Source organism: Sorex fumeus, unplaced genomic scaffold (assembly GCF_029834395.1).
Source record: "Sorex fumeus unplaced genomic scaffold, SorFum_2.1 ptg000044l, whole genome shotgun sequence".
Classification (NCBI taxonomy): Eukaryota; Metazoa; Chordata; class Mammalia; order Eulipotyphla; family Soricidae; genus Sorex; species Sorex fumeus.
The window spans coordinates 10757981-10772208 of NW_026606101.1; the positions used below are offsets into that span (position 1 = coordinate 10757981).

Here is a 14228-nt window from a genome sequence, read left to right on the forward strand (position 1 = left end):
CAAACGTTTTTTCAAAACACATCGGTTGAGGCTACCTCCAAGATTTTCCCTGAACAGAAATAACTAGAGAAGTCAGAGGATGCTTCCTACAGAAGCAGGGCTTTGGCTAAAACTTTGTTTGGGAAGCTGCTCCCAGTTCTTTGCTTGGGGGAGACCAGAGGGTTCCAAAGATCAAACCTGGGTTTCCCATATGTAAAGCATGTGCTCCAGCTGAACCTGGAAAGGCTGTGTGTGTGTGTGGGGCAGGTGTGGGGGGGGGGTTGGAGGCATGGTCCTAAACAGCAGTGCAATGCCCAAAGAAACCTGGCTAGTTTGTTCTACAATAAAGGAGAGAAAGACTGGTTTGGAATAAGAATGTGGACCCAATAGGGCAGCTTTCTAGTGAGGCATTAGGGGGAGTCCAGCTCCAAAGGCCTTAAAAGACAGAAAGAGGAGTAAACATCTTTATTGGCCCGGCTGAAAAGTAATGGTGCTTCTATAAGGTTTCAGCCATGTGATCTACTAGTGTTCAAGGAAGGGATGATTAGGTGCAAATAGTTGAGAGAAACAGTGGATATAATCTGCCTATCTTTGGGAAAGTTTTGGACAACCTGTTAGACACCAAAAACTGAGTGGCACTCAGGAAAGAGTTTTTATCAAGGCCTGGGGGCTGCTTAGGCATCCATAGACCAGAGAGGCAATCAATCATCATTGCTCTGAAGGAAAAAAGGTTAAGAGTGCAGGGGCCCAAGACACCATGCTGGACATACCTTTAAATGTCTGATGTGATACTGAAGGGGCAGAAGCAAACAAAACATACAGGAATACTGAAGATCCTATCAAGCTTTTCCAGCCAGGAAAATGCCCTAGTGAGGGGTTTGGGGGGTTGGGCGGACAGGACATAACAGGCAAATAAGTAGAAGAGGTCGGGGGGATGCACTCAGATGAAAATAACCTACAGGGTTAGAGCAATAGTACAAAGGGTAGGGCACTTGCCTTGCATGTGACCAATCTGGGTTAGATCTCATAGGATCCTCCCAACCTGCCAGGAGTGATTCCCGAGCGTAGAGCCAGGAGTAAGCCCTGAGCATTGCAAAGTATGGTGAATTAAAAAATAAGACAGTGGGAATAGTGTTGTGTTCTAAGAGGTCAGTTTTTTGGCCCAGAAGGAATTGAAGGGCTCTTGGAATTGTTTTCTACAGGCCTTGTCAGTCACAGTCAGGAGAGGACTGAAAATCCACAAAGAAATCCTCCTCCATATGTGGAAGATTACTAAATTCCCACCCCTGGGGACAGTGCTCAGGCTTACAACTATTGAAAGGACCATTAAAGTGAGTTAGAGGAGTTGAATCACTAGCAAGTGATTCTGGGGGTGGCCTGCCACAGGGGTACATAGCTGAGAAAGACAAACTTCATTTAAGCCTCCAGGACTGAGGCTTAATCCTGGGGGACAAGGAGAAGCCTCCCCCTAAGTCCTGACATCATCAAGTGAGTAGCCTCTGCTGGATCTTGAAATTTTGTTAAGAATTAAGGGGTGTCAGAGTTGACATCACCTGGCCCTATCTTTATCTTTGAGATGCTAAAAAGCAAGGCTAGAAAAGGCAAGGAAATGGTCCAAGGTCACAGGAGCCAGCAGGGGCCTAGGTCAGAGTAGAAAACTTGGAGCAGGGGCTTTCTATACTACCATATGCAGGATGATATGCAGAGGATCCTAATTTTGGAGTTTGTTTTGGGTCACACTTGGCCCAGGGCTTACTCCTGGCTCTACACTCAGGAATTACTTCTGGTGGTGGTCAGGAGATCATGTGGGATTGAACCAAGGTGATCTGCATGCAAGGCAAACATCTTACCCACTGTACCATCTCTCTAGCCCAGATGCTAATTTTTCTGATGCTGAGAATGGAAGCCACGCCTTCACACATGCCCGGCAAGCACTCTACCACTACACCGCCCCTCCAGCCCCTGGGATTGCACTTCTTATAGGACAGGCACTACGCAACACTACTTTCACATGAGAGCTAGAAACCTAGACTGACTAGAGAGTTTCCACGAGAAGTCATGCAGCAATGCTAAGAACTTTGGGAAATAACCACCAGCTGGGCCTACAGATTTCCAGCACACTCTAATTGGGGGGACCATGCATGCCTTTTAGAGGCTGAAGAAACTCTCTGAGCCTCTCTTCTTGAAAAACGCACAACGGCACATACAGACACATCTTTGCAGTGAATTTCAGAGAATTTAGGGGTTGCCTGAGTCTCATGCTCTCTTGACGCCCTGTTCCAGCAGGTCCTTCTGCTCCAACGCGCACACCCCTCTCAGGATTCCCAAGGCAATCTGTCTGATTTCCCTCTACAAAGCAAACATTGTTCCAACACGACTCTCAGAACCTCAGGCCTGGGGTGGAGAGCCAGGAAATGAGCCGTCCACTTGCCCTTTGGTGCAACCGAGGATAATGTCCTGGTGAAAGAGCCGGGGGTCCTCGAGTCCACCTGCCTAGTGTGGACTCCCGAGTCTGTCATTCACTAGCCGCGTGACCTTGGCTTAAGTTTCTGGGTCTGTATCCTCATCAGTCACAGGGCCATAATAATGACAATGATGCCATGAGGCTCAACCACGGAACTCACAGAAAACAGCACAGCGAGCACCCGGGAGCCGGGGCAGGTTTCCATGCAGGTATTATGCACGCCTGCACCCAGTCCCCTCCTGGGGTTCCGGCTTGCACATGTCACGGACAGCATAGCTGCCCAGCCCGGTCGGGGGAGCAGCTCTGATTGCTGCAAACTTCTCCCCGTTTCCAGCTGAAATGTACCTTCTTGCAACCCCTATTCCCCAACCCCCACCCCGTGCTGGCCCTAGTTCTGCCCAGCGGGGCCACGGGGCCGGCCAAGCAAGTCTATCCCCCCTCCACGTGACGAGCTCCCAAGACAGCGGTCCAGATCTTCTCCTGTCCCCCCCGGCCTGCTCGCCCTCTCCCGAAGCCCCCGGATCCTCTCTCTTCTCCAGCTTGCACAACCTCGGCGGCTGCTCCCAACCCACAACAGACTGTCAGCGCTTACTATTTACTCCCGGGCGTTGTACGGCTTCCCTCACACATAGTCATCCAGGCCACACACCCGCCGCCGGCGTCCCGACGACCCTCGGCTCCGCGCCCGCCCCTGCCCCTGTCCGCGGTGCTGAAGCGGTGCCGGGCCCGGCGGTCCTCGGCGCGGCCCAGCTCGGCGCCCCCCCCCCCACCAGCCACCTCCAGTCCCGGTGGTGGGGGGCGAATCCCTCGCCCTCGCCCCCACCCGGGGCGCGAATCCCCCCACCCCCGCGCGCCCCCAACCCCGGCCGCGGCCCAGGCCCGGCGCCGCCCCCCCCCGCCCTGCCCCCAGGTCCCGCGCCCCGGCCCCGCGCGCAGCCCCACCTGCCCGGCGAAGGGCGCCTCCGCCTCGGCCGCCGCCGCCGCCGCCCCCTGCGCGGCGCCCGGGAGGCAGCAGAGCGCGGGCAGCAGCAGCAGCGGCAGCAGCCTCCGCCCGGGGGCCCGCCGGCGGCTCCGGCGCGCGGCCCGGCCCGGCAGCGGCCCCGGCGCGGCGCGGCCGCCCCGGCTCCTCGGCATCCCCGCGGCGGGGCCCGGCCGCCCGGCTGCGATGGCAGCGGCGGCGGCGGCGGCGGCGGCGGCTCCGGCCGGGTCTTCCCGCTGCAGCCGCTGCGGAGCCGCCGAGTCACGGCGCCGCGGACGCGCGCCCAGCCCGCCCGCCGCCGCCGCCGCCGCCGCCGCCGCCGCCACCGCCGCCGCCTCGGCCGCCCGCGCGCCCCCCGCCTCTGCGCGCCCCGCCCCGGCAGGGGGCGGCCGGGGCCGCGGGGGCAGCGCCCGGGCGGGACCTGCGCGCGCCGGCCGGCGGCGCGGGCCCGGGGGTCGCCGAGGCCGAAAGAGCAACTCGGGAGGCCCGAGCCGGAGGGGTGGGACTGGAGGAGGGGGGCTGGGAGCGCCGCGGGAGCATCAGTTATTCTCCACCCGGAGACTCGGGGCGCCCCGGGGCCGGGGGTGGGAGGACACCCGGGGTACCAAAGCCGAAGGATGCGCCCTCCGGGGGCCGGGTGGGACGGGGTGGCCCCCGGAGGAGGGGGGTGCCTGAGAGTCAGCCCCGGGGGAGGGGATTGAGGAGCCGCCCTGAACACTCGGCCTTGGACGGTCTGGTGATGGGGTGGCGCGGGAGAAGGGGGTCTGCGGAGCCGCCCCTGGCGGGCAGGACGAGAGCAATGAAGGGAACCGAGGAGTGGGAGGGGAAGGGGGCGCCGGGGGACAGGTCTGGGAGACACGCAGTGAAATTAAGGTGAAACTCATTTTCCTGCGGGGAGGGGGTCCCCACCGGGAGGGGGTCCCCATCTCCACCAGGAGAGAGACCACCCAGTGGGGAAGATGGACTCGCGTACAAGCCAGGCCCTGCCCGGTGAGCACTGCCTGTATGTGTGTAGGCGCCTGCGCTCCGTGGGCTAAAAAATAAGAAAGGAAGAAAGGAAGAAAGGAAGGAAGGAAAAAAGGAAGGAGGAGGGTAGAGAGGGAGGGAAGAAGGAAGGAAAATAGGAAGGAGAGGGAAGGGAGGGAGGAGAGAAGGAAGGAAAAAAACGGAAGAAGGGGGGGAAAAAGAAGGAAAGAAATTCCCAGAAATGCAGAAATGCGTGGTTTGTTGGTAAAAACAAGTGCAAGGAAGTACAGGGCAGCAAACCCCAAAGGTCAAAAAAGCCACGTAGGGGGCTGGAGCGATAGCACAGCGGGCAGGGAGTTTGCCTTGCACGCGGCATCCCAGCTTCAATTCCATATGGTCCCCTGAGCACCCCAGGAGTAATTCCTGAGTGCAGAGCCAGGAGTAACCCCTGTGCATTGTCGGGTGTGGCCGAGAGAGAGAGAGAGAGAGAAAGGCCACATGTAGTATGTGGCAGGGGTCAGGAGAACTTTGGTGAAGTCAGCACACATGTGTGGGCCTGACCCACTCTGGGCCTCGCTGCAGAGGCTGGATTTCAACAGGCAGGCAGGAAGTGGGAGGATTTGGGGGGGGTGTTGGGTCTGTAGATCTCTTGTGTCTTTAGGAAAGTTCTGGGAAGAGCATAAATAAACCCCATAAAGTAAAGAAATAAACACTATGAAGATTGAGATTCCTAGCAGCAGGAAACTTGGATATAATTTTCTGAAGGGAAATGGAGGTGGTAATGATTGAAGGTGTGTTTGAGCGGGTTGGTGAGTGGAAAGTGGAATTTTGTGGTGGCCTGGTAGTTTGGAGGGGTAGAATGGAAATAGGCTTTTAAGTCAGACTTAGTTTTGAATCTTGGCTCTGTCATTTTTTTTGGGGGGGGAGGTATGCAGGAGGCTCCCAAGCCTCAGGAGATACAGGGGGAAACAGGCAATTGGGCTTGAGGATGTGGTGCTGCCTGGGCCTCTGTGGTGCCAGGGATTCCTGGACCACCCCACGGTTCTGGGGATCTCCAGGGTTATGCACACATGACTGCGGGAGCCATGTGGTACCAGAAATGAACCTAAGTTGGATGCATGCCAAGCATGGGCCATAACTGCTGTTCTATCACCTGACTATGCTGCTATTACTCACAAGGTTGTAGGGAGGATAACATGTTATACATGTCCCATATAGTCCCCCTCCCAGCATTCAAAAATATGAACAAAGGAGGAAGAGACATTAGTTGGGGAACTACTGGAGGACACTTGCCTTGCATGCAACTGATCCGGGTACTATCTCCAGCATTCCATAAGGTCCCCTGAGCACTGCTAGGAGTAATTCCCAGGTCCAGAGTCAGGAGTAACCCCTGAGCATCGCCAAGTATAGACCCAAACCACAAAATAAAACAAATTCCATAATATTGACAGCCCAGTAGGAGAATAACAAATTAGATGGAAAAGTAGCACAGAAGCCCACTAAGCTCAATAAGTGAAAACAGTAAGACAGAAGATTCAACTAGCAACAAACAGCTTAATCCTCAGAGAAATCATTTTAATAACACCAGCATGAGATAGAACAATTGTCGCAAATTTTGTTTTACTTAAAGGATTTTTGATAATTCTACTTACCATCTTGTTGTAACCAGCAATATGTAATAAATTATTTTGTGCCTTCTAGTGAGACAGGATTGTGGGTAGGAAACTGGGGATAATGGTGGAGGGGAGGTTACACTGGTGGTGAGATTGGTGCCATGCCACTAAACATGTCCTGATCTATAGCTCGAGAACTATTCAGCTACTTGCCTGGTTATGTGACACCTCAAAATTTCATGGAACTGTCAGCCTAGTAGGAAAGCAGCAAATCTGATGGGAAAGTTGCATAGAAAGCATATTGTTTTGTGAGCATAAACAATAACCCAGAAGGCTCAGCTAGCATCAACTAGCACAGCAGATCCTCAGACAATGACTTCAGTAATATCATTGCGAGATGTAGCAATTACCATAAATTGACTGGTATTGGTCTAAGGCTTGATAATTCCTTTTGCCTTTGTGTTGCTTCAAACGATATGAAGTAAATTTGCTTGTGTGTGCAAAGGGGCAGGCTGAGGTGGGTTGGTAGGAAAACTGGGGACCTTAGCGGAGTAAAGGTCATACTGGTGGTGGAATGGGTATTGGAACATTTAAGGATTGAAATAATTGTATTATGAACAACTTGGTAAATCATGGTAATATAATAAATTTTTTTTTAAAGAAAGACAGTAGTCTTTTTGTTTGTTTGTTTTTGTTTTTGTTTTTGTTTTTCATTTTGGGTCATACCCGGCGATGCCCAGGTTACTCCTGGCTCTACACTGAGGAACTACTTCTGGCAGTGCTTGCAGGGCCATATGGGATGCTGGGAATTGAACCCCAGGTCGGCCACGTGCAAGACAAGTGCCCTACCCGCTATGCTATTGCTCCAGCCCTGTCAGTAGTGTCTTTGTAGAAAGAGTTGCTAAAAGGAGGAAGGGGAGGTGATGAGTTCAGTATAGACTTCATAAGCTTGATGAGACCTAGAATCCATGGAAGGTTGTAGAATAAGTTCCTAAGAGGTAAGATAAGAGATTTGAGTGGTGGAGCACATCCAGTAGTGCGCAGGACCTACTTGGTTTTTTTGTTTATTTGTTTTGTTTTGCTCAGAGGTCACTCCCGGAAGAAAGCGGTTGGTATAATCAGGTGTTCCATAAAGTATATCCCCGAGACAGTTCCAGAAGCCATGGTGGCACTCATCCCAGGCTAGACTGAGATCAGGACCTTGCCAGCTTGCAGTCACCAGGGAAGTGGCTTCATGGGCTCTGAGACAGAGATCTGGGTCTGAGGATTGACTGTCACTGATTTGTGGTGTGCCTCTGAGTGAGGCTTTCACCTCTTTCAGCCCTAACTTCCTCATTGAAAAACTAATAGGCCCCTGCTCTCTGTACTTCATGAGGAAGACCATATTAATGGCTGGGATTTGCTTTCTGAGCCATCTAGTTCACTGTGCAGACGTCAGGGGAAACTTTAGCACCAACAATCATTTTAGGAAATATCGTGTCAGAGTGTAGCAGAGAGAGTTTAGTGGGCTGGTCACCAGCTTTGCACTGGGAATCCCTGGGGCATGGGATTCATCGCAGGCACTACATTTGTATCTCCCCACCCAGTAGGGAGCAATACCCTGACAGAGCCAGGGAAGCTTCTGGGCATCCCAGGGCATGACCCCCAAACCCAAAACTAAACAAACAAAACATGAAAGAATTGCATTTGCGCCTGAGCTCTTTGCAGTGGGGAAACTGAGTCCTCTCATAACCTCGCTCAGCCTTCTTCAGTCGATAAATATTAAGTATATTTTTGAGGATGGGCTGGAGCAATAGCACAGCAGGTAAGGCATTTGTCTTGCACACAGCTGACATGGTCGGCCCAGGTTCGATTCCTCCGCCCCTCTCAGAGAGAGTGGCAAGCTACCAAGAGTATCTTGCCCGCATGGCAAAGCCCGGCAAGCTACTGTGATGTATTCGATATGCCAAACTCAGTAACAACAAGTCTCACAATGGAGACGTCTCTGGGCCCGCTCGAACAAATCGATGAACAACGGGAGGACAGTGCAGTACAGTGCATGTTTTGGGTGCTAGCTAGCAGCTGCAAATATCAGGAAGATAAAGTTATAGTTTTTTCCTTTTTTCTTTTCCAGTTTAGGCGCCCTGATTTACAGTGCTGTTGAGGATAGCTTCAGACAGTCAACGTCCCAACTCCAAACCCTCCAGCAGTGTCTGTGTGCCTCTGCCAATGACCCAAGGTCCCCCTATCCCTGCCCTGCCCTGCTTGCCCACACCGCCTCCTTAGCAAAGTGCTGCTGTTCTGAAGCTAGTAAGCGACAAGGACACAGGTAGCCAGATGACATAGATGACTTCAGAGAGAAAAAAGCATCCTGGAAGTCGAGAGGAGGGAGTGACTAGTGGTCTGGACTTGGCAGGAGGTAAGGTGGCTTTGCATGGCCAGGAATGTGTTCTGTAGAGAGGGGTAAGAAACACATATGCAGAGGCAGAGATACAGAGATGAATGGGGGGCCAGGCAGCTTGCATTTTATGTCTAGTCAGCTGTTCTTAAAATATGGCACCAACCCTTTCAGGGGGACTGGGAGATGAAAACTATTTTCCTAGTAACACTTTGGCATTATTTTTCTTGTTAGCTTTCATCACTCAGCTATGTACAGTGTGGGATTCCAGAGGTTTCATCAAATGTCACAACACAAGGGCTGCGGAAGTAGAAATGAGAACATGGTGATCTTCTGTGGAGCCGCATGTTAAACAGTTTACAAAATTGTGAAACAGGGGCTGGAGTGATAGCACAGTGGGTAGGGCATTTGCCTTGCATGCGGCCGACCCAGGTTTGATTCCCAGCATCCCATATAGTCCCCTGAGGACTGCCAGGAGTAATTCCTGAGCGCAAAGCCAGGAGTAACCACTGAGCATTGCCAGGTGTGACCCAAAAAGCAAAGAAAAAAATGTGAAACAAAAGCCACTCTTCACACTCCATTTTCATTTTTCAAAATGTAATAATTTTTTAAATTATTTCTTTAAATGAATCACCATGAGGTACAGTTACAGACTTACAAACTTTCATGCTTACATTTCAGTCATACAATGATCGTGTACCCATCCCTTCACCAGTGCCCATTCTCCACCATCAATGATCCCAGTATTCCTCCCACCACCCCCAACCCAATGTAATTATTTTTCATGGCAATGTTATTTATGTTAACAGGTAGATCATAATTTTCAATGGGGTGGCGGATAGAATATTTTTTGGAGACATAGTACAGTGGGTAGGGCACTTGCCTGGCATGTGGGCGACCTAAGTTCACATCCACCATATATGTCCTTTGCTGAACCCTGCCAGGAGTGATCCCTGAGCACAGAGCCAAGAGTAAGTCCTGAGTACAGCTGGATGTGGTCCTTCCCAAAAGAAAATCACGTATTTTTTAATTTCTCAGCTTTGCTTTCTAGTGTGGTAATTATCAATAGTTATCATCCACATAAATAAAAAGCTCTTTGGCATCTTTAATAATTTATTGAAGTTCATTTTTATTGAGGTAGCATTGGCTTACAAGAATATAAGTGTTTATATTTTAGGGGTACAATGTTACTATACTGCACCTACTATATCTCCACCACACTCCACTGAATCCTTCCAGCTTGCCCACCCCTGCCTTGATCACGGAAATTCTGTGGGCAGAGTCTAAGGAACTGTTTTCGTGAGTTATGGTCTATTTCAGGGGTGTGGAACCTTTTATCTGTCAACGGCCATTTGGATATTTAGAACATCATTCACAGGCCATGAAATATAGGCAGCCAATGAAAGCATTTGTGTCTGTCCCAGAATCTGTGCATTCTATCAATGCACCAGGCCAAACACTTGATTTTGCAGGTCACATAGGCCCCTGGGCTGGATGTCCCCCTACCCCCCCGACCTATTGCAGCTCTGCTTAGATATCATGCATGAGTGAGATCACTCAGTGTCTTTCTCCATATGACTTATTTCATGACACCCTCCAGTAATATCTGAATTGTAGAAAAATGCAAAATTTCATCTTTTCTTATTGCTGAGTAGTATTCTGTTGTATGTCTATGTGCCACAGTTTTTATAACTACTTACCTGGCCTTGGGCACTTTGTTTCTTAATCTTGGCTACTGAAAATAGCACTGCAGTGAATGTAGATATGAACATATCTTTTTTTTTTTTTTGGTGGGAGGGGCACACCCTGTGATACTCAGGGATTACTCTTGATTCTACACTCAGGAATTACTTCTGGAGGCGCTGGGGGTTTATGTGGGATGCCAGGGATCAAGCCCATGTTGGCCACATGCAAGGCAAGTGTCCTACCCACTGCACTATCGCTCCAGGCCCTGAACATATCTTTTAGGAGTAGTGTTTATATATTCTTTGGTTGGATGTCTAGCAGTAGATTTGCTACATCTTATGGCAGCTCTTTTTAAAATTTTTTTGAGGAATTGCCATGCTGTTTTCCACAGAGATTGAACCAGCTTACATTCCCACCAACAGTGAGTTTCTTTTTCTCCATAATCCTCCAAAATGTTTTGATAATTCCATTAGCCATTAAGTGGTAACAGGCAATATAGCACTGTAGCACTGTCCTTCCGTTGCTCATCAATTTGCTCGAGCGGGCACCAGTAACATCTCCATTGTGAGGCTTGTTGTTACTGTTTTTTGGCATATCGAATACACCACGGGGAGCTTGTCAGGCTCTGCCATGCGGGCAGGATACTCTCAGTAGCTTGCTGGGCTCTCTGAGAGGGATGGAGGAATCAAACCAGGGTTGGCCATGTGCAAGGCAAAAGGCCTACCTGCTGTGCCCAACAAGTCATATAAAATAAATTATTGGGAGCCTGATATGTAGGCAGGCTTGAGGGGTGGTTGGTAAAATGGAGACCGTGGAGGGAAGGTTACATTGGCGGTGAACTTGGTGTTGGAATAGTGAATGTCGTAAAAAAAACATCATGAACTACTCTGTAAACCATGGTGTTTGAAGTGCGGGGTGGGGGGGTGGGGAAACAAGGCTGCAGGAGATATAGATTTGAAAATATCAAGAGTTTGGTTTGTGGGGGAGGCTACAGAGATAACTCAATGAGCTATCCGATTCTTCGCTTGTGGATCCCCTGATAGCTACATGGTCCCTCAAGCACCTCTAGACTTCCCCTGAACACACTGGGTATGGACCAAATCACATCCCCTGCATCCCTAAGAGCCTGATTTTGAAAATATTGTAGCACTGTCCTCCCATTGTTCATCAATTTGCTCGAGCGGGCACCAGTAATGTCTCCATAGTGAGACTTGTTGTTACTGTTTTTTGGCATATCGATTATGACATGGGGAGCTTGGCAGGCTCTGCCGTGCGGGCGGGATACTCTCGGTAGCTTGCCAGGCTCTCAGAGAGGGACAGAGGAATCGAACCTGGGTCAGCCACATGCAAGGCAAACGCCCTACCCGCTGTGCTATTACTCCACAAAAAAGATGAAACAACTCAAAATGTTCAGATTTGGGGCCGGAGCGATACCACAGTGGGTAGGGCATTTGCCTTGCACGTGGCTGACCCGGGTTCGATTCCTCCGCCCCTCTCGGAGAGTCCGGCAAGCTACCGAGAGTATCCCGTCTGCACGGCAGAGCCTGGCAAGCTACCCATGGTGTATGCGATATGCCAAAAACAGTAACAACAAGTCTCACAATAGAGACGTTACTGGTGCCCGCTTGAGCAAATTGATGAACAACTGGAGGACAGTGCTACATATTGAAAATATTAAGTGGGAAAATATTCACTGAACACCCAAGGAAATGTGACTAGTTGACTATTTTGACATGTGGGTCTAACTTCAGGAGAGAGGTCTAGACTAAATTTGGAGGATCTCAGAATTTCTATTTTATATTATAGAAGACTTAATGTATCTTGTTTTATTTTATGGTTTTCCCTGCTCTTCCCTTTTGTTGCTGCAATGAATTGGACTTGCACACGCCTGGTTAATTTTGCAGTTCTGTGAGGAGTTTGTATTGACTGCAGCATTTGCTGTGATTCTCAAGCTTTGTGGTATTTCCAGGATTGCATTTGGCATATGGGATGATGATAAGGATCGAACTCACAGCTTCATGCTTGCAAAACAGGTGCTCGACTTCTGAACTATTCCTAGGGCCCTAACAAGAATATGTATATATTGATTTATTATTTGTTGGTGTGAGGAGGGGGCACAGCAGTTAGTGTTCAGGAGGTAATCCAGGGTCTGCACTTGGGGTCACTCCTGGTGCTAAGGGGACCATGCGGTGTCAGCATTTGAACCCAGGTCTCCTGCATGCAACACATGTGCTCAGCTGTTTGAGTTATCTTTCTTACCATAAAAATTATGGCTAGACAGAATCTGGAAAAATCCCGAGTGCCTAAGAACAGATGACTAGTTAAAGAAACTTTGGTACATTTACACAATGGAGTACTATGTAGCTGTTAGAAAAGATAAAGTCACGAAATTTACATACAAGTGGTACAACATGGAAAGTATCATGTTAAGCAAAATGACTCAGAAAGAAAGGGATAAACATAGAAATATTGCATTCATCTGGGGAACAAAAAGTAACAAAATAGGAGACTAACACCCAAGAACGGCCAGGATTAGTACCAGGAATTTTACTCCATGGCTTGGAGGCCAACCACACATGCTAGGGGAATAGGGAGCTCAGATAGAGAAGGGAACACCAAATAAAGGTGTTGAGAGGATCCTCCCAGGATGGAAGAAGCATGCTGAAAGTAGACTATAGACCAAACATGATTGTCACCCATTGCCTCTTTTGCAAACCACAACACCCAATAAGAGAGAGAGAACAAAAGGAATGCCCTGCCACAGAGGCAGGGTGGGATGGAGGGGATGGGGGGTGGGAGGGATACTGGGATCTGTGGTGGTGGGAAATGGGCACTGGTGAAGGGTTGGGTATTTGATCATTGTATAATTGAAACCCAAGCACAAAAATGTGTAAGTCTGTAACTGTACCTCATGATGTCTCACTATTAAAAATTTAAAAAAATAAATAAAATTATGTATTAATCTCTAAAAAATAAAAAAATTATGGCTAGAGAGGCAGCCAATATAATATTTACAATTATGATATTTATTTTTAACTTGTGTATAGGGGATTGGACAACATCTAGCAATGCTCTGGGGTTATTCCCAGCTTTGTGCTTGGGGGTCACTCCTGGGGTTTCTTGGGGGACCATGTAGGGATGCTGGGAGTTAAACTGAGGTTGGCTGCATGCAAGTCTAGAAACTTAATCCCTCTATCTCTCTAGCCCCCTAAAGATAATATTCAAAAGCCAGAGTTTAGGATAGATTATTTAGAAAATTATGGTATATAAAAAAGTTCTGGTGAGTCAATCCTGAAACATCTCCAATGCTTATTTTATTTTTCACTTACTAATATTTTAAGACGTTAGCATATATGTTAATGGGTAACATGTGTCTATAATTTCTTTGCCTGACTAGTTTTGCTATCATACATACATCAAGTTTGATTTCAACATTGGATTGCTGTCCTTTTTGTGTTCTCTAAGATAGTTTACATGAGATGGAAAAAATAGATATAGGGCTCATAGACAGGTACAATGTTGAGTCTGTCTGTTGAATATTCCAGTGTTTGGAGTTGGGGAAATGAAGAGGAATCAGCAAAAGAACCTGAGAAAGAAGAAAAAGAAGAAAATAGGAGGACAAGAATCACGGATGCCACGTGAAGAAAGTCTTTTAAGGGAGAGAGTAATTCACTGTGTTAAGTGTTGCTTCCAGATCAATAACTGGAAGATTAAGAAATGATCACTAGTTTAGCTAATGTAGAGATTCTTGGTGAATTTGAGAAGAGCTATTTTGGCGGAGCTTAGGGGACAAAAATTGGGTTGGAGTAGATTCAAGAGAAGAGGAAAATAATGGAAATGTTGAGAAAACCTGCCTTTCCTAAAGAGAGTTTTGCTAAAAAGCGGAGATGGTGTAGCAGCTGGAGGAGGAAGTGGGGTCAAGAGAGACTTGTTTTCATTTGTTATCAAGATACGAGAAATAGTGTTCATCTGCTGACTGCGAATGTTCTAGTAGAGAGGGAGGAAATTGGTGCTGCCAAGAGGAGAGGAGAATTGCCCATGGATGTTCTTGAGGAAAAAGATATAGTAGTGGAGAGGTCGGCATTGAGCTCAGATAAGGGCCCCCGGTAAGAAGACATTGAAGACTGTGAACCTGGTGTAAGTGTGGAGAAGTGGTTCCAGGGA

At 49.0% G+C, this 14228-nt stretch overlaps 1 protein-coding gene across 1 annotated transcript in view; it reads right to left on the reverse strand.

Moving 5' to 3' along the window:
- The window catches only part of MMP24 (matrix metallopeptidase 24), a 44658-nt gene extending 41066 nt beyond the window's left edge, over nucleotides 1-3592 (reverse strand). Inside the window, exon 1 of the mRNA XM_056121636.1 lies at nucleotides 3386-3592. Within this exon, the coding sequence (XP_055977611.1) occupies nucleotides 3386-3577 (192 nt within the window). The 5' untranslated portion in view covers nucleotides 3578-3592. The remainder of the gene's footprint in view (nucleotides 1-3385) is intronic.
- Nucleotides 3593-14228: the final 10636 nt, after the last annotated feature.